This window comes from Ylistrum balloti, unplaced genomic scaffold, assembly GCF_031769215.1.
Source record: "Ylistrum balloti isolate Yb309-2 unplaced genomic scaffold, AGI_CSIRO_Ybal_v1 Utg369934, whole genome shotgun sequence".
Lineage (NCBI taxonomy): Eukaryota > Metazoa > Mollusca > Bivalvia > Pectinida > Pectinidae > Ylistrum > Ylistrum balloti.
Genome location: NW_026782045.1, coordinates 962,479 through 983,510, shown reverse-complemented (window position 1 = coordinate 983,510; position 21,032 = coordinate 962,479). Strand labels below are relative to the sequence as shown.

Here is a 21,032-nt window from a genome sequence, read left to right as displayed (position 1 = left end):
TGGATGTTCCGATACAAGTCGATTTGTCAAAAAGACGTAACGTGGTATCTACATTTCTTATGGGTTCATGTATTTCGCTGGTTCTTTTATGAATGAAAAATAATTTGGATCTTTCAAATCTTCCTAAAAGACGATGATCTTATCACAGATACGCGGTCACATTTACATGTGTTTCTTTGACTTGAGGTTCTCCAAGGAAGATCCAGCGCTGCTTGGGGTTGGTGAGTCGGCATGGAAACCGCTTCGTGTGTGAACAGTTTGTCGACCTCTGACCTATTAGATAAAAAAGAAGTAAAAAAAATTCATTATTCATTTTTCACATGCAAAACAATGCAAATATGTTACTTTAATGCATTTTGTCAATTAAATATTCTTCTAAAGACAGGGTGTCACGGATACACTTGAGTCAAGTTACAATAATGAAATCTCCAATCATAAATCATAAATCATAAATCAAAATCATATTTTACTGTTTATGATTAGAAATATATATGACTGAATGAAAGACAAATGATTTTTTGGAAACATTTGAATAAGAAAACAGACAGTATTTTTGTGGTGTCTAATTTCTAAATTAACACAATAGGAACCACTGTGACACATTTCTTGATTGTTAGTAATTTTATTATTTTTTCTTAACTTGTGTATTCTAATGTGCTGGGTATTTCAGTTTTATTCATATATTAATTTTTTCCTTTAACTCCACTGACCTCATCTCTAACTTGTTTTACATGGACTCTGTGTAATGGACCATTTCATAACATATACATAAATATCTTTAAATTCACCACAGAAATATCTTCACAGTATATTACCTTCAATCAGTATCCATTTATTGGTTTTTCTAGAAAACAGAAAGGATTCTCCAAATTTCAAATTTTTTGAAAGAATTTCTTTTAAAAAATGTCTTCTTTGATAATGAAACACTCTCAAACATCATTAACCTGATACTGAGATAGTGATCGGAAGCTTTAAAGGATTGTCAGTAAAGACATGCATCTGAAAGCCCATGAGTTTCCCCAGCCCCTTGGAGTCCTTCTCCAGTGATTATTAAGACACATACCTTGTTTAGGCTATCCTGAGAGCACATGAGTTTCTCCAGCCCCTTGGAGCCCTTCTCCAGTGTTGATTAAGACACATACCTTGTTTAGGCTATCCTGAGAGCCCATGAGTTTCTCCAGCCCCTTGGAGCCCTTTTCCAGTGATGATTAAGACACATACCTTGTTTAGGCTATCCTGAGAGCCCATGAGTTTCCCCAGCCCCTTGGAGCCCTTCTCCAGTGTTGATTAAGACACATACCTTGTTTAGGCTATCCTGAGAGCCCATGAGTTTCTCCAGCCCCTTGGAGCCCTTCTCCAGTGTTGATTAAGACACATACCTTGTTTAGGCTATCCTGAGAGCCCATGAGTTTCTTTCCAGCCATACCTTGTTTAGAGAGAGCCCATTCTCCAGTGTTGATTAAGACACATACCTTGTTTAGGCTATCCTGAGAGCCCATGAGTTTTTCCAACCCCTTGGAGCCCTTTTCCAGTGATGATTAAGACACATACCTTGTTTAGGCTATCCTGAGAGCCCATGAGTTTCTCCAGCCCCTTAGAGCCCTTTTCCAGTGCATTCTTGATATCCTTGTCCATTCCCGGAATACTGATATCTCCAAATACCTGTTATAGGATACATGTAGAAATTATATCAACCTTAACTTTCTATCCTAAACATCAACACCTATTATCATCTGACTCTATAAGATCAATATAGCTACATGTTGATGGTGAACATAGACTCAGTAGCTGTAGGACATTCTGTATAATCATCTCATCTCAGGGATTCTGTTATTCCTATACATTTATGTTAGTATTGCATAAAACTAAATTTTTTAGATTCTAAATCTTATATTTGACAGAATTACTTCCCTTTAGGAAGGCTGTTAGATCTGACATTTGACTTATGATGTTTCTGTGGGTTAAACATTGTGTAAAGATTAGACAAGACACTAGCAATGGCAACAAGTGTGATTTCTTGTCTCATTTATACTTATACTCATAAATACTTCTGTTTTACCTCAACAACAGCTCCATCTGGCAGACGTAGGAAATGTCGGTACAGTTCCCTCAAACCATCAAGATGTACAGTGTGAATAGACACATGGGTTGTGATCTCCTTGCGTCCATCTTGTCTCTCTCGATTTTCGATTCCCTTCTCATCCCAGATGCTGTCCTCTACCTGTTTCCATGAAACAAAAGCATTTCATAAAGCTTTTTGATTCACTTTTACTTTCCAACTGTACATGTTATCTGAGCATTATAATTTCTATATAAAGGTTCCGGCCAAAGTTTATCTATTTATTTATTTATTTTTGCATTTTTGGATACCTTGGAAACCTTCCATCAATTTTTTGTTTACGAATCACAACTGGTCATGAAGGACTGATTAAATTTTGTATAAAACAGTGGGTCCACGCCCTCTATGGTGGGAGGGAAGAGACCAAATCGGAAAATAGAACAAATTCTTTAAAAAAATTTCTCCTCTAGTAAGAATGATTGGAATTTGCCTAAATTTGGTTTGAAGCATTCTTGGGCGAAAGGAAATCAATTTTGAATGAATGGCTGGTCTCAGTTCCCTAGGAGAGGAGGGGGCAAGGCTCAATCGGGCAAAAAAAGGAAATTTTTAAAAATCCTTCTTATTCTGTAGAAATGTTCGTATTTTGTCCGTACTTGGTCTGAAGAATACTATGGTGAAGGAGAATAAATTCTGTTTAAATAATGGGTATAGGCCCCCCGGGTCCAGAAGCGCTAGGCCAAAGAATGGAAATAGATGAAATTCTCTAAAATCCCTTTTTTTTGTGAGAATGCCTTGATTCTGTCCCAATCAGAGATGTTGGCACAAAAGCGGAAATGTAAGTGCTTAAAAATCCTTCATCCATACAAGTATATTTTCCAAGTTTGGTCCGAAGCAATTTTTATGAATAGGCCGACAATCAGGAAATCATTTCAGAAATTTTTTTTAATGTTTGAAATTCTTTGTCAAACGACTGAATAACTGGATTAGCTTGTGAGTGATGCAGGCCCCTTGGACCTCTTGTTCATTATGACATAAACTTGAAGTAAATGATGTAAGAATAATTTCAAATAAAAACACCTTCATTAAGTGCTAATGTTAACCAAACCAGTATTCGATACTCTAATATGTTAATGTAAGGAGCAGGACCATGACAGTTTATCTCCTGATATGTCGGTACACACTAACGAAAAGTGCAGTGGATTGATCTCTGATCATTAACAAGATATATTAGTTTCTGTCATGTCTTACATCTTCCTCCTCCCAAATGTAGTCAAACACCGCCACTTTGCGTCGCTCACCCTCTTCCCCACGCCACATCTCAGCCTTCTTTGCGATGTAGTTTAGTTCTTGGTTCGAAACTTCAAGGTCATATGGGATGAAGAACTTGTCTTCATCACCACGGAGACGCCAGTATACATCCAGCAAACGGCCATTGTTATGGAGTCTGAAATATTAAACATATATATATTATCATTGGTCAAGATTGTTTTTCACACTTGTATGATTTTCTTCATAAAATAATCTGTTATTCAATTGCCCTAGTGACACCTAAATGGCCAGTGTGATGTTCCAGGTTATCTCCCTTTTCTTTCTTATGAACTTGGTTTGTAAACAGTGACAACAGAAAGTAAATAAGAGTAAGTCAAATAGATTGTGAAGATACAAAGATATCTCCTCTTATGGCTGAAAATTTGGAAAACGGCAAACGGAAAACTCCGGAAGATCACTTTTTTACATAAGTGTGGGGTATAATGCAAAATGCCTACATAATAATTAAAAAATTTTCAAGAACAGACAAATTTTAATGGCCGTCCAAGCATTAATATTTAACAACCCCCCAGATGAATATAACTTTATCCTTTAGAATACTTCCAAACAAATGTTTGAACATTTGTTGACAACCCTTGTTTATTTCATCACTGTTATTTATTACCTAAGGAAGTACATGTAGAGACAGGAGGCAGTCATAAACATGTGGAAGACATAGATGAATGCTGTGAGGAAGATACCAGCCAGACCTGACCCTTCCACTGTATCAAAGTGCCAGTACAACTTGGCAAAGTCAGCGATTGGATTAATGGCTGTCACCTCTTGCCGCTAGAATACAAAGTTATAAAAATTTTCACTGGATGTTTTAGCTCTTTACAGAATATATCTGCGAAATTGCTTTATCTTTAATGATGAAGTAAGTCTAAGTCTCCATTCTTTAGGTCAAGTGCCCATGAAATATTGATTTGTTTGAAAAAACCCATCAAATTTAAGCCTCAAAATATACATAATTTTACAGTATCTCTATCTAAAATCATTAAGTTTTGTCTTCATTACAATATAAGCTAGCATACTTATTGTCCAAAAAACTTAGATTGAATCACCCACTTACCCCCAACGAGGCATCCACAATGAGAATGGTCAGAGGATCAAGGAATGTATGGAGTCCATACACAATGACAAATTTACATCCAAGGTCTGGGAAAAGTCCAAACAAGAGCTGTGAGATCCAGACGAGGATGATAAACAGACAAAAGATGATGAGATTGAGGAGTGGACCGCTCCAGACTACTCCAATCTCTTCCCTTGTCACTAAAAGTGTCGGCTGGTAGTTCAGTTCCACAGTGTAGGGCAGAAAGTTAAACCTTTGCAAAAACAAAATAAAAGATAAGTGCTATCTAAATATGATGATTATTATCCAGGATGGTAATTTAACTAACACTGGATTTAATTACAAACTCATTACTTACTGGACGTGAATTGAAAATTGATTAAGAAATTAATAAAAGCAATTACTGAAATTACATTACACCATCATGCGACCTCGAGATTCTTTTAATGTACATCAAAGGATCAAACTAGCCTTTTCACAAGTCATCTTATCTTGAACCTTCAATTTTGCCATGATGTGTTCAAGGGGTGTAGAGAGAGATCGTAATCCCTGGAGTAACGAGGATGTTTTAAGATAAGTCATGAACTACAAGTAAATTCTACAAGCAAACAGTAAGAAAATTTATACTATTGTTTTGTAATAAGCCCATTGCCTATGTCAGAGGTCCCGCGGTACTACTACTATGACTTACGAGTTGACAGGAATATCGATGACATGTAGATACAACCACTGTCCTATGTAGTGCATGAACATCCTCATGAAGAAGATAACAATGAACAAGAGGATCATCCCCCAGAACTCACGGCTTCTCCACTGTGAGAGGCCAAGCTCTGCAAGAAATTGACGCCCCACGTACTGGATCTTCTCGTAACTCTTTCGTGCTGTACGACCCTTACCAGCAAATGCAGGTCTGGAAAATATTTCATTACATCAAAATCAAGTAAAAATGTTTTCAAAAAATAAAATTTTATATGTGGGCAATGATTATCATCATTTCTATGAATTCCAATGTGCTTGATACAACATGTAAATATATTTCATCTACCCCAGTTCTTATTTTGACTGCATGACATTAACCAAATTTTTCTTCAATTCAAAACAGCAGATGCACAGTAAGCTTTGGCCTTTAAGAATGCTAAAACTTTCCTGTTCTCCTTTCAGGGAGGGATTATGCAGAGAGATAAGAAATAGCTTATATCACTTGCAATGCTATAGTTAACAACTGGCCTTGCTGTGTTAATAAATCATTTTTTCTCCAAAAATAAACCATTCTCTCCAAAACTAAATCATTTCTCTCCAAAAGTATGTAAATGATCTGATAAATAAACAGTAGTAGACAACTTAATATTTTTCAAATTGATTGTGCTAACTTTTGCAACATATAATTTTTGTTAACTTATGATAAAACAAAGACATATTTCATCTATTTACAGCTGAAATACCACCCTATATTCTATACCACATTTAGCTGGAAACAGGAATAAAAACATCATTGTAATAAACAGCATAAAAAATCTGGGTATGGAAGAGTTATTTTATATTTACTCAAGTAAGCTTTGTGATACATTTCTTTCTTGTTAGGAGTATGAGATTTACTCCTCATTGGCTGACAACATGGTTTTAGTTAACCTATATCATCTATACTTTAATTTGCCTTCAAAGAATCAACACTAACTGTACTGCTATCGAGTGTTGTTCCAGCTGTTCCACACGAGTGAGTTTCTTCTTGTTCTTTGGAGGAGCAAGCAGTGTGGTTCGTGGAAGCATGGAAAACAACTTCTTATTGTAGTCATCTTGTGGGTTGTTTAGGTAATGCTACGAATTAAAAGACAAAATCACCCTAGTGTTAATTCGATTATTTGTGACCAATGTTTGTAATGGAATATTCTGTTGACTTCTAGCTACTGTTAGTCATCTAAGAATCGGTGTCAAATTTCATATTTACATTCACAAAAGTACAAGAGTCTGTTTATCATATATATATATATATATATATCTGGTAACTTTCAAATAACTTTCCTTATGCTGAAGGAAAAGTTAGACTCAGAAGTAAAATTTTCACAACCAAGACAAACATTCATTCATGGCTCTATAATTATGACTTTCCTTTCATAGTAGCAGTGACCTTGACCTTAGCATTAGAAGCTTGATACAATGCAATGTCAAGGTCATCCTGTACAGTTTTATAAAAATTTTTAAGAAATAAAGTTGGTAGAGCAATGACATTGATCCAGGAGTCAGAACAAGGTATAAAAAATTCATTAAGTAATTACCTTATAGAACATTCCTGGCATTCCTTTGACTTGTTTGAACTCTTGACCTTTCTTGATAGCATACATGTCGTCAATATCAGAGTCACTATCCTCTGAATCTGATCCGATGGCCATGTTCATTTTTCTATCTTTGTGTATGATACGCGAACCATAGGTTGTTGTTTCCAGCTGTGAAGTCATAGCATATCAATACCAGGTAGGTTTTTATTAAATGTAACCATGTTATTCACTAGATATACCCAGGTAATATTTTTATGTTTCACCTCATGTAATAGACATCAGAGGAGGACAATGAAGTGATGATGTCACAATGACAATAATATCTGTACGGCCTAGATGATCCTAAAATCTACTTTTAAAGTATGCGTTCTGTAACATTTCACAAAAATAATCACTTATGAACTATAACCTTCAATTTGTTTTCATTTTGTATAAGATTTCTGAAACTTTTTTTCCTTTTAACAAGCCAAATTAAAAACACAGAACAAGTAATATGATTTCTGTTTATGTTCTTTGTCACTGTAACTAGTAACAGTTTTTTGTGTAAACATATCAAATAATCACTGTTCATCATGTTTGACATAATTCTTACCATACTGTTCTCACTGAGTTTGACCTTGGTGGTTGTGGCTGTTGACCTCACAGAACGACCTCCCTCATTGTCTGTTTCGTAAAATGATGGAGATTTGAGACTATCACGTGATGCCCTGTAAGAAATCATGAAACAATTTGGTAAGTGCTCAGTAACTTTCTCCATGGTACATTAATAAAAACAACATGAACAGGGGCTCAAATTGACATATCTCCCAACTCTTTATATAAGTGGTCAAAGGTGACCTTTGACCTTTTAACCTTGACCAATGACCAATTACCATTAAAATCAAATCAAGCATAAACCTTGGTAACAGGTTGCTATGTCCCTAGAATGAATAAGGTCTGTTCAGGGTTCATGAGATATGAGTTATCAGGAAGGACACACACAGGTGCACAGAGAAAACTTGATTGCCTAGTGTCCACACTCCCAGTGTTCCAAAATGATCAACAACTCTTCAATAGAAACACAAGTAACCTCTATGTTGGATTTACAGATTCTCCTGTCCAATGCATTACAGATCATGTTACAGAGAAAATGGTGAAGATCTACACTTAACTATGGGCAGGAGGCTTTTAATTCAATTCTTTTAATAAATCTGACCTCTGTAAACAGAAGGACTATTAGAGCACTCCATGCATATTGTCTGGAAGATTATCATACCATAGGTCATTTATGGTCTCCTGTTTTTATCTCATTTGAAGCGGCTGGGGCACCACAAAATACACTAACTTAACCTTAGTTTCCTGATCAGAGCCTACAGTGGTGGCAAAAACTTACCCAATATCTGTTTCCTGTTGAGAGCCTACAGTGGTGGCAAAAAACTTACCCAGTATCTGTTTCCTGTTCAGAGCCTACAGTGGTGGCAAAAACTTACCCAATATCTGTTTCCTGTTGAGAGCCTACAGTGGTGGCAAAAACTTACCCAATATCTGTTTCCTGTTCAGAGCCTACAGTGGTAGAGGAGCCAGGTTCTGGATTCTCCCCGTCTCTATTTTCTTCCCCTCCAGTCTTCACTCTATCAGGATAGGCTGTCAGTGTAGAGGAAAACTCCAGCTCCACCTCATACTCCTTCTGTCCTGCAAGGAACCTGTAGGTAGAGAGCTTCAGGTTATAAAGTAGTCATCTCACAATAAGCTTAGCAACTGATAGCTGACTTGGGTGGGCTAATAATAGGATAAAAAAAAGGAAATTATTCACACTACTACTGACACAGCAGTAGGTGGGCTTATTACCAGGTACTGGTATATTACATGATGAATGTGCTGTGATATATATCTGTGGCTCGGGTAAAAATCCTATGTTACATGAAAATAATGACTCACTTGGTTGACATGTTATTGTACAGTTTGAAGATAATCAAATAATTTGTACTCACAGGACTTTCAAAAAGTCCTTCATTTCAAACACAACTTTGATCATTTTTTATTCCAACAAGTTACTAATGTCATAATGTCAGCATCCTGATTCTATTTATAGACTTTGTGGCTACTGTAGACAGAAAACATTCACTACAATTTGACTCAACCCAATTTTTAAAATTTTCACGCTTGACTGAAAATAACAAGTAACTAAAATTTGTTAAATAAAACTGACACATATGACTCTTTTGGATTTTAAGGTCAATTCAACTCTGGGCTTAAATGTACAATCTAATGTGAAGGCAAATGTTTTCCTGTTTTATAGCATTGCTTCACAAGGTGAAGGTTACATACCTTGGTAGCTTGACAATCTCTAGATACATGTTACAGAGCCAATGGTCAAGGTCTCCAGCCACCAACTCCTCGACCTTCTCATGTTTCTCGATGTTAGGGTCCATCTCGCCTCGTAGAAATGGACACTTGTACCTAAACAACAAAAACAACTTGATTAGTCTTTAGATCAGTAAAGATCATGTTTGTTGTAGACCATAGACTTTCAAAAATTGTAAACAAACTGAGACAGACTAAACGAAATAGATATCTTACATCTAGTCTTCAATAACAACTAATTTCCAATGATTTAAATACAACAGATGCCCTCTGGCAATGTCGTTTGGCCTACAGGTTACCAATATTTACACATGTCCCTCAGCCTACATGTTACCAATATTTACACATGTCCCTCAGCCTACAGGTCACCAATATTTACACATGTCCCTCAGCCTATAGGTCACCAATATTTACACATGTCCCTCAGCCTACAGGTCACCAATATTTACACATGTCCCTCAGCCTACAGGTCATCAATATTTACACATGTCCCTCAGCCTATAGGTCATCAATATTTACACATGTCCCTCAGCCTACAGGTCACCAATATTTACACATGTCCCTCAGCCTACATGTTACAAATATTTACACATGTCCCTCAGCCTACAGGTCACCAATATTTACACATGTCCCTCAGCCTACAGGTTACCAATATTTGCACATGTCCCTCAGCCTACATGTTACCAATATTTACACATGTCCCTCAGCCTACATGTTACCAATATTTACACATGTCCCTCAGCCTACATGTTACCAATATTTACACATGTCCCTCAGCCTACATGTTACCAATATTTATACATGTCCCTCAGCCTACAGGTCATCAATATTTACACATGTCCCTCAGTCTATAGGTCATCAATATTTACACATGTCCCTCAGCCTATAGGTCATCAATATTTACACATGTCCCTCAGCCTACAGGTCACCAATATTTACACATGTCCCTCAGCCTACATGTTACCAATATTTACACATGTCCCTCAGCCTACAGGTCACCAATATTTACACATGTCCCTCAGCCTACAGGTTACCAATATTTGCACATGTCCCTCAGCCTACATGTTACCAATATTTACACATGTCCCTCAGCCTACATGTTACCAATATTTACACATGTCCCTCAGCCTACATGTTACCAATATTTACACATGTCCCTCAGCCTACATGTTACCAATATTTACACATGTCCCTCAGCCTACAGGTCACCAATATTTACACATGTCCCTCAGCCTATAGGTCATCAATATTTACACATGTCCCTCAGCCTATAGGTCATCAATATTTACACATGTCCCTCCGCCTACAGGTCACCAATATTTATACATGTCCCTCAGCCTACATGTTACCAATATTTACACATGTCCCTCAGCCTATAGGTCACCAATATTTACACATGTCCCTCAGCCTACAGGTTACCAATATTTGCACATGTCCCTCAGCCTACATGTTGCCAATATTTACACATGTCCCTCAGCCTACATGTTACCAATATTTACACATGTCCCTCAGCCTACATGTTACCAATATTTACACATGTCCCTCAGCCTACAGGTCACCAATATTTACATATGTCCCTCAGCCTACATGTTACCAATATTTGCACATGATCCTCAGCCTACATGTTACCAATATTTACACATGTCCCTCAGCCTACATGTTACCAATATTTACACGTCCCTCAGCCTACATGTTACCAATATTTACACATGTCCCTCAGCCTACATGTTACCAATATTTACACATGTCCCTCAGCCTACAGGTCACCAATATTTACACATGTCCCTCAGCCTATAGGTCATCAATATTTACACATGTCCCTCAGCCTACAGGTCACCAATATTTACACATGTCCCTCAGCCTACAGGTTACAAATATTTACACATGTCCCTCAGCATACAAGGTGATCAAGACCACTAATGTTCATCGACCAACATGGTTACCAAGATTCAATCATATCCCTCTTTCTACAGGGTTACCAAAACTAATTGTTAGCCCTATATCTAATGGGTTACCAACATTTACAGATTCCTTCCACCTCTGGGGTAACAAAGATTTGTTGATGTCTTGCTATCTGCAGGGTTATCACGATTTACTAATGTCCCTCATTCTACAAGAATAACAAGATTTATGGATTCCCTCCACCTCCTGGGTAACAATGATTTACTGATGTCCCTCTTTCTATGGCATGTATTGATTTCCTCCATCCACAGGGTTACCTAGAATTAATTATTCCCTCCCTCCATAGGGTTACCTAGATTTAATGATTCCCTCCCTCCACAGGGTTACCTAGAATTAATGATTCCCTCCATCCACAGGGTTACCTAGAATTAATGATTCCCTCCATCCACAGGGTTACCTAGAATTAATGATTCCCTCCATCCACAGGGTTACCTAGAATTAATGATTCCCTCCATCCACAGGGTTACCTAGAATTAATGATTCCCTCCATCCACAGGGTTACCTAGAATTAATGATTCCCTCCATCCACAGGGTTGCCTAGATTTAATGATTCCCTCCCTCCACAGGGTTACCTAGATTTAATGATTCCCTCCCTCCACAGGGTTACCTAGAATTAATGATTTCCTCCATCCACAGGGTTACCTAGAATTAATGATTCCCTCCATCCACAGGGTTACCTAGAATTAATGATTCCCTCCCTCCACAGGGTTACCTAGAATTAATGATTCCCTCCATCCACAGGGTTACCTAGATTTAATGATTCCTTCCATCCACAGGGTTACCTAGAATTAATGATTCCCTCCCTCCACTGGGTTACCTAGATTTAATGATTTTCTCGATCCACAGGGTTACCTAGAATTAATGATTCCCTCCATCCACAGGGTTACCTAGAATTAATGATTCCCTCCATCCACAGGGTTACCTAGAATTAATGATTCCCTCCATCCACAGGGTTACCTAGAATTAATGATTCCCTCCATCCACAGGGTAACCTAGAATTAATGATTCCCTCCCTCCACAGGGTTACCTAGAATTAACGATACCCTCCATCCACAGGGTTACCTAGAATTAATGATTCCCTCCATCCACAGGGTTACCTAGAATTAATGATTCCCTCCCTCCACAGGGTTACCTAGAATTAATGATGTAGGTACAAAGATTGATGGGATACTTACTTTCCCTCAATGATATCAAACTGGGCATCACAGATAGGAAAGCTGCCCCAGCCCACGACTCGGTCTGATTTTACAGTCGCTCCTCGAAGCAGAAACAATTCAAACACCAATACCATACCCGGCTTGAGGGAAGCTTTGGAGGGTAGCACAGTAAACACACTCTGATCAAACTGGAAAATAGAAAAAAGATTTCCATGACCAAACTATATTTATTCTGCAATGAGATAAAATGTGTGACAGTTTACCTACTTCAAGTAAAGAGCTGGGCTTATTACAGGAAAATCTTATTGAGCAGAGATTATTATATGTGGATGGACTTATCACTGAGCATGGGCTTATTACAGGATAACCCCAGCAATGTGATAAAATATCTAAATTATGTTCCTAATCTAAACTGTTTTTACCTGGTATAGATATGAAAAATGTCATGAATAATAACTTCATAAATGTAATGAACATTGTATGTGATCTGTGTCATTCCTGATGTCATAATGTCTCTCAGTTTATCTTATACCTATGTATAGGTACATACAAGATATCTATATCTTGTACTGTAACGGCTAATCTTTAAGAAGTAAGTACATGATAGTGTTACTATGTCAATGACCAATCTACATGTTAGTCTTGAGTCCTGTACTGATAGAATTCTGACAGATCAGAATATCTGGAAGTACTTAAATTTTACATCATTGACCCCCTTTTTTAGCAATAAAGTTAAAAACCATTCATGAACATCAATTGTGTATTGATCACCACGATGTCAATTATTTTACTTTGCTAAAACTGGGAAGAACTGACCTTCATCTCTACATTATAGAAGAAACCGTCATGCTGGACAGGTAAGCTGGCTGCTCCCCACATCTGACTCTTGAGTTTTGACCAACGCAGCACATGACCTCCAAGTCTATTGTAGAGAGACACCATCAAAACATACCGGCCTCCTACAAATAAAAATTATACATATTCAAGCTAGGTCAGTAAATCAAGCATAACTTTATACATTATCATGTCTATAAATCAACAGCGCTCATATTTCACCATATTTTCTATTGAATCAGGTAATACAAATTTTGTAAAAAGCCTTTTTTTTCTATTTTTTTCCCAAAGAAATTATCAATGCAAACACTCTCAACCATGAACTATACATAAAAACAGCAGCATTAGATAGTGTGTGAGCCCAGCTCCGTGAGACACAAACAGCTCCACAGTAGGACCACAAACTTAACACAATCTTGGCAGCATTAGATAGTGTGTGAGCCCAGCTCCCTGAGACACAAACAGCTCCACAGCAGGACCACAAACTTTACACAATCTTGGCAGCATTAGATAGTGTGTGAGCCCAGCTCCCTGAGACACAAACAGCTCCACAGTAGGACCACAAACTTAACACAACCATGGCAGCATCAGATAGTGTGTGAGCCCAGCTCCCTGAGACACACAAACAGTTCTGGACATCAGTATTTTACCTGGCAGTTTATCTCGGACACCACGAAGACATCCTAATTTGACCTGTATTGGCTGTGGTGTTCTGTCCCAGTCGACCTTCCAGCGACGACCTTGACTTCCCCCATACTGACCATCTATAGTCATCAGGTCACCGTAGAATGTCTGCGAATATTCAATATCATTATCTGATGATAAAACCTAAGATTTGCATTGGGACAGTATATCAAGAGGAAAAAGTTTATAATTTTATTAGAATTTTCAACTTATCTATGGAATATTATTTCACAGCAATGATAACATTTTACAAGCATACAGAAATGTTTCTACTGCATTCACACTTGAAAACACTGTATTCACATTGACAACACTGTATCCACAATACTGTATTAGTGGACTGAGTATGAGATATGGAGGTATTGCTGGATAAATACATTGATAAAATATCCTATTCACTTGTGAAAGCACGGACCTTAACTTCACCCTTCCTGCGTTCTAAGACACTGATGAGCTGACTTTCAGCACGGCGGTAGGCACGATGCAAACGATCCATTAATAGTTTCTCTTTTTGTCTCAGCATGTCCTGTTAACAAAAGGAATAAATTCTTATCATGTCTTCAACAAATATGTTTGAAAACAACCACATATATAGATGAGATTCAGTTTTTTAATTATTATTTCTCTTAATTTTGGCAGTCAAAGCCAAATTTAACTTTATAGCCATTTTCTCTTTGGATCATCCATAGATATGTGCAATAATTTATCATTAAAAACCATGTAAAAATCTTAAGTCACTTGTAAAGATTTTGAACATTATGTCCTCAAATAAAGCCAATTAAAGTCTTACAAGTCTACGCATGATCTCTTCTCGTTTCCTCTTGGTTTCCTCAGCAACACGTTTCTTAGCCATTTCTTCTCTCCTCAGGAGTTCCTCTTTCTGTTTTCTCTTCCTCTCAGCCTCCTGATCCATGTACCTGAAAACAGTACAAAACTTTAAAATTAAAACATCAGGGTAGGACAAATCAGACAAGTATATTGTATTTACTCAGGAATAATCTCTCCATTGTATAACTTTATTCTCCCAATATTAATCCAAACCCTGATGGGATTTTGAAGCGTGTGGGGGTGGAATGACTGTGAAATTTGCTAAACAAGTCAAACAGGTTCACATCTTTCAGTGCAATTTCTTGTGTTAATACATGTACTTCAAGGTGGCTCAGTTGATGTTTACCAGCATAACATTTATGTTTGATTAGAGTTGTACAGGAATTTTATTTCAAAGAATTCATCTTTGAAATGAATTATCCTGCTCTCTGCACATAGGTACCATATGCAAATGAACTCATAAGAGCTTGTACCTTTAAAACTATAGGTATATCTGACATGAGGTGTTTGTACCTTTAAAACTATAGGTATATCTCACCTGATGTGTTCATCTCTCAGGTGTTTCTCCTCTTCCTGGACATCCTCCAGTGAGATTTGACCAAGCATGACCACATCATCTTTGACTCCCTCCTCAAATTGTTCCAAGTGAGGTCCCAGCTCGGCATCCTCAATCTCCTGCTTCAACTCTAAAACATGACAAAAGGTTAAAGGTTACTCCTCTACTTCCAGTAATAATCGGCCCTTCTCTAAAACATACGGCAGGTTTAGCAGTTAATTGACTACTTTGTCAATTCTAGTGACTATTGGTCCTTTTGAATGACAAATGATGTAAAACATTTGTTTTATTTTATTACATTAATTCTTTTAAACACATCTCAAGACTTACAGAAAGATTGTACTACATCAAGTTTTAAGCTGCAGAGAGAGTACCTGATATCTTCTTAAACCTTGGAAGGTGTTCTGGGCGAGTAAAAAGAGCAGGTGGCTGTCTTTCTGTCTCCAGTTCATTGTCTCCCCCCTCCAGTGTATCAAGCAATCGGTAGAGATCTGGCAGCGCCTCATCATTTGCTGGGGGGTCTTTATACCAAAAAACGAAGAGAAAGAAATATGCAAATTAGCAGAGATATCTTAACCATTTTATCACTTTATACGTTTTACTTAGTAGTAAAGAATCTTATCAGTGCAACTTTTATAGTTTTATCAATAAACAGCTCCCAGAATAACAATAGAGAGTAAGTTCTTCAGAAACTGTCACGATAAACTCTATATATTGATAAAAAATATCAACAATTCTGAATTTTCTACCATTCCAAGTAAACAGAATACAAATACAACCAAAAGCAAAACACAATTGTAAGCAAAAACAGAATACAACTCAAACCAAAGTGTTGAAACAGGAGAGAAAGCCTCTCGAGCACACTGAGTTCTCAAGTTTTTATCACCAGGTTTGCATTATCTTACGTTCCCAGTGTTTAGTCATTACTGGTCACCTATCAATTAAATAGTTTAAATAGAAAACATCACTTTAGCTTATTGTAACAACTTAATAACACTAATTCTAAATCACTATACTATTAATTAAATAGAATTTTCTGTAGAGTTTCAAATGGGATATCTAATCCTAGTGGGGATATCCAAGTCATTATAGATATCTATGTTTGATGGGGATATCTAATCCTTGTGGGGATATCCAGGTCTGATGTTCATATAGAAGTCAAATGACGATATCAAAGTCTTGTGGGGGACGTCATCATCTGACAAGGATATCTAAGTCTGGTGGGGAATGTCATCGTCTGACAAGGATATCTAAGTCTGGTGGGGGATGTCATTGTCTGACAAGGATATCTAAGTCTGGTGGGGGATGTCATCATCTGACAAGGATATCTAAGTCTGGTGGGGGATGTCATCGTCTGACAAGGATATCTAAGTCTGGTGGGGGATGTCATCATCTGACAAGGATATCTAAGTCTGGTGGGGGATGTCATCGTCTCAGTGGGATATCTAAGTCTGGTGGGGGATGTCATCGTCTGACAAGGATATCTAAGTCTGGTGGGGGATGTCATCGTCTCAGTGGGATATCTAAGTCTGGTGGGGGATGTCATTGTCTGACAAGGATATCTAAGTCTGGTGGGGGATGTCATCGTCTCAGTGGGATATCTAAGTCTGGTGGGGGATGTCATCGTCTGACAAGGATATCTAAGTCTGGTGGGGGATGTCATTGTCTGACAAGGATATCTAAGTCTGGTGGGGGATGTCATCATCTGACAAGGATATCTAAGTCTGGTGGGGGATGTCATTGTCTGACAAGGATATCTAAGTCTGGTGGGGGATGTCATTGTCTGACAAGGATATCTAAGTCTGGTGGGGGATGTCATCATCTGACAAGGATATCTAAGTCTGGTGGGGGATGTCATCGTCTGACAAGGATATCTAAGTCTGGTGGGGGATGTCATTGTCTGACAAGGATATCTAAGTCTGGTGGGGGATGTCATCATCTGACAAGGATATCTAAGTCTGGTGGGGGATGTCATTGTCTGACAAGGATATCTAAGTCTGGTGGGGGATGTCGTTGTCTGACAAGGATATCTAAGTCTGGTGGGGGATGTCATCATCTGACAAGGATATCTAAGTCTGGTGGGGGATGTCATCATCTGACAAGGATATCAAAGTCTGGTGGGGGATGTCATCGTCTGACAAGGATATCTAAATCTTATGAGGATATATATGTTATCAGGATATCCAGGTCTTGTTGGGATACCGAAGTCTGATGGGGAAATTCCAAATCTTGTGGAGATATCAAAGTCTTTTGTGGATAAGGAAGTATAGGTAATGTAGGTTAGTGGAGATATCTATGTATTGTTAGGATATCTAGATCTGTTGGTATCTATGTTTTGTGTGTACTGTTAGGATATCTAGATCTGTTGGTATCTATGTTTTGTGTGTACTGTTAGGATATCTAGATCTGTTGGTATCTATGTTTTGTGTGTACTGTTAGGATATCTAGATCTGTTGATATCTATGTTTTGTGTGTATTGTTAGGATATCTAGATCTGTTAGTATCTATGTTTTGTGTGTACTGTTAGGATATCTAGATCTGTTGATATCTATGTTTTGTGTGTACTGTTAGGATATCTAGATCTGTTGATATCTATGTTTTGTGTGTATTGTTAGGATATCTAGATCTGTTGGTATCTATGTTTTGTGTGAAAAGTTAATAATCCTGTATCTAGAAAGACTGTCAATATGTGGTACGGATATATTTTCTGGTGCAGATAACAACTTCTTGTGAAAGTTTATTATTGTATTACAATTTGTGTTTCTTTTGACAGCTTCCCTAAATTTAAACAGATTGAAACAGATTTTGCATATATTCACAGAATCTGTCGATACATGTATTAAAAAACCTTATGTCCATTATCTTACCAAACACAAACTCTTCTTCCTCAAACTCAATACCATAGGCCTTGGGGTCAATGTTGGTAAACTCAACAGACTGGCTCTCTTTCTTCTTTGTCTGGAACAGAAAGCATTTCTTCAGCTCTAGGAATGTTAAAAGGTAAATCAAGTATCTATTTTGATTCATACATACAAATATTTGTTATGATGAACAGAAAAAGAGAAATTGGGCTTTTTTCCAACTTTTTTCCAGAATTCTTTTTTCTAATAGTGTATTTAGGTGTTGTAGATTAAGTCTTATCCTATAATATATGCAATCAAAGATTGATATTATGATGTTTTATGTTTATAATTGGATATTTATGTTATTGTCGAACCTTGGAGACTTTGAGGTTCACCAATATCTTAAACATTAAACATTCCATTTAAAAGGCATACATTATAGGACCAAAGTACAGCCATGCAAAGTTTTGTATCATAATTACAGACTGGTTCACATCAACATTTATAAGAAAAGAGAAATGGAGATGAATTTCAATGTGAAGGATTCTAGTTTAGCAAGATGCTGAATAAATACTTGTGAGAGGATTATTGAATTATAGAAGTACAACACACTGTCTAAAATCAATAGAAATTTATCAATAAGTGATTATAAAGTATAATACTCTGCCTTTTCAAAATTTACACAGAAAACATTTACAGCTAGACAATACATTGGTTGTTACAGGAACAAAAACCACGTACATTTCTTCTCCTTTCCTACTAAATCTGCTCAAGATTATTTACTACACATAACAACATTTGACTGGAGATGTCAAGCCAACTAAACAGGTTTAAAAACATTTTACTTACCTCAACAGATTTAGTAGGAGATGGTGGCATCTTCTCTTTCTTTGGGACATCTGTGGGGAACACATCCTCTGATAAAAAATGGAAAGCAAACATTTTGATATTTTACTGGATGAAATATCCATCTTCCATCCCTCTTTATAAGTATATTTATTAAAAAAAACGAAAAAGTCTTTTCATGAGATTGATAAAATTAGAGTTTTTTTAAAACCGTGTATAACTTGAATACTGTATCTTTTCTGACAGACGTAATAATAATAAAATTTTTTGTGAAATCATTACATGCTAAAAGTTATTGTCACTGTGACTTTTGTCTGCTTTCATGTCACTAAACACCCTCGTTGATTTTACTCATCATAAGAGAAGAAGACTAACGAGATTTCTCTTTCACTGGCGATGCAGTTTTAGCTGGTGATGCCTGAGGGGTAGGTGTTCCTGTCTGTGATGGGGTAGGTGTTCCAGACTTGGTTGGAGAAGGTGTTCCTGGGTTAGAATGCCCTTCTTCTCCAAGCGGTTCTGGACGCTTTGATTTCCTGGCCCCTTTAACAAGTAAATAAGTTTACTCATTTTCAATTCACACTATCATACATCTTAAGAGGTGTACAAAAGTGATAAAATAGGTCAGTGAATCTTTAAGTGTTTTATACTGATTTTGAAATAAATTATGCGTAAACAAAATTGATTTGTATCGATTTCTAAAATCAGGTAAAAAATCTACACATACATTTCATGAACTCTTGTTTATTTTGTGATCATTCATCCAAAACATATTCAATACAATACATTAAGCACAACAATCTCAGTTCATAAATGGAAGACTTGTTTCATATTCCATATGTAACTGTCAGAGTTGTGTCTCTGTTATATTACAACACAAATTCGCGGGAGCAGTATCCCATGGATTTAGAATAGATGTAAGTCTATGAGTATCCATATTAAGAATATCATTCATTCTTTAATTTACCTTTCTTCTTGGGGGATGCTGAAGAATCTGCCATTTTGATTTTTGATGTTTCCTTCAATATAGCTCCTCAGCTGCAATAAATATATTTTCACAGTTTTTATCAACTTCGCTGAATGTGAAGTTTTCAAAGAAGATCATGTTGCATTATACACACAGGAAAAAAGCCTGGAGCAGCTGTCCTCTCCACCATCAATGTATTGGTGTCAAAGCTTTGCAGCTTAGGCAGTAGATATGTATAGTTATAGGGAAAATAATATGATGTCCATTGCTAGATGTCAATTATAATCTGAAGACCTGTGGCCGAGGGGTCCAGGTCGCTTTATATGTATGTGCTAAAGTGGCGGGAAATACATGTGAAGTGTCCTTGTCTGTCAATTGGTCAGTTGTTCAGTCATTATACAGCAGATACTGGTATGCCCTCAGACATTTAAGAAACAGAGCAAAGACAAAGACATATAACACAGGGCATGGCATAGCACACGATTACATGCACCTGTATATCCCGTTACACAATAGTATCTGGCTATAAAATTACTTTGAAATGTATATATTTGTGTAACCTTACTTCAACATAGATATTATTAAGACAGATTTACAAACAATTTTTACAGTAATACCTTATTACTCAAGAGCAAAATTGAACTCTGAAAAATTCTCCAACAAATGTAGATATCTATGATTTTTTTTTATTTACAAAGTTCATTAATGGATTTATGCTTTCCCAGTGGGACTCGCTAAAATTTTGTGAACTTTGTATTTCTTTGTAACTGGACTCATCGAAATTTTGTAAATGGTGATCTGGACTCACCAGATAAACCCTATAGAATGGGTTATGTTCATACCTGAACAGTACATCTCTAATTTTAGTGTACTATATAGGTGCCACTGCTTTGGCACTGATACCGAATACTGGCAGCAAAACATTCATATTGTATTCTGAGTTTTCTGAGGATATAGTCGTAATACAAAGTATGGAGAAATTGTAATCGTTGATGGCGTAAAAGACATGTGGCATTTTGCCAGGAACCCCAGAGGGAACTTACTCCCTTGCGTTTCTTTTTCGTTTTGACGTTATCTACGTTGCATATATTTGGCATGTAAATATCTTATCAAAATAAATCTAAATAGCATTATTTATCTGTGACTTGAGTTAGCTAGAGGTATGTTTTTCACAAGAAAGTGAAAAAGTTTCACGCACCTGTGCATCGCTAAGCAGCGGCCATTTTCAAACAAACTATGACGTCAATTGGAAGGGAAGTAACTCTTTCGTCGTAAAACGCAAGTTGGACGTTGATGCAGATCG

The 21,032-nt window shown here is 37.0% G+C and overlaps 1 protein-coding gene across 1 annotated transcript; it reads right to left on the bottom strand.

The window, feature by feature from the left end:
• Positions 1-72: 72 nt before the first annotated feature.
• Positions 73-19,776, bottom strand: LOC132547125 (uncharacterized). The gene is made up of 23 exons (XM_060210879.1): positions 19,730-19,776; positions 19,141-19,305; positions 18,769-18,836; positions 17,944-18,034; positions 15,451-15,597; positions 15,059-15,206; positions 14,483-14,609; positions 14,108-14,218; positions 13,659-13,800; positions 12,991-13,133; positions 12,193-12,362; positions 9,020-9,151; positions 8,230-8,394; positions 7,305-7,419; positions 6,713-6,880; positions 6,115-6,254; positions 5,131-5,349; positions 4,440-4,692; positions 3,993-4,156; positions 3,308-3,503; positions 2,060-2,221; positions 1,552-1,662; positions 73-273 (listed from the first exon to the last, which is right to left on the bottom strand). The coding sequence occupies exons 1-23, from the start codon at positions 19,761-19,763 to the stop codon at positions 163-165; spliced, it is 3,282 nt and encodes a 1,093-aa protein (XP_060066862.1). The 5' UTR covers positions 19,764-19,776; the 3' UTR covers positions 73-162.
• Between the last annotated feature and the right edge of the window lie 1,256 nt (positions 19,777-21,032).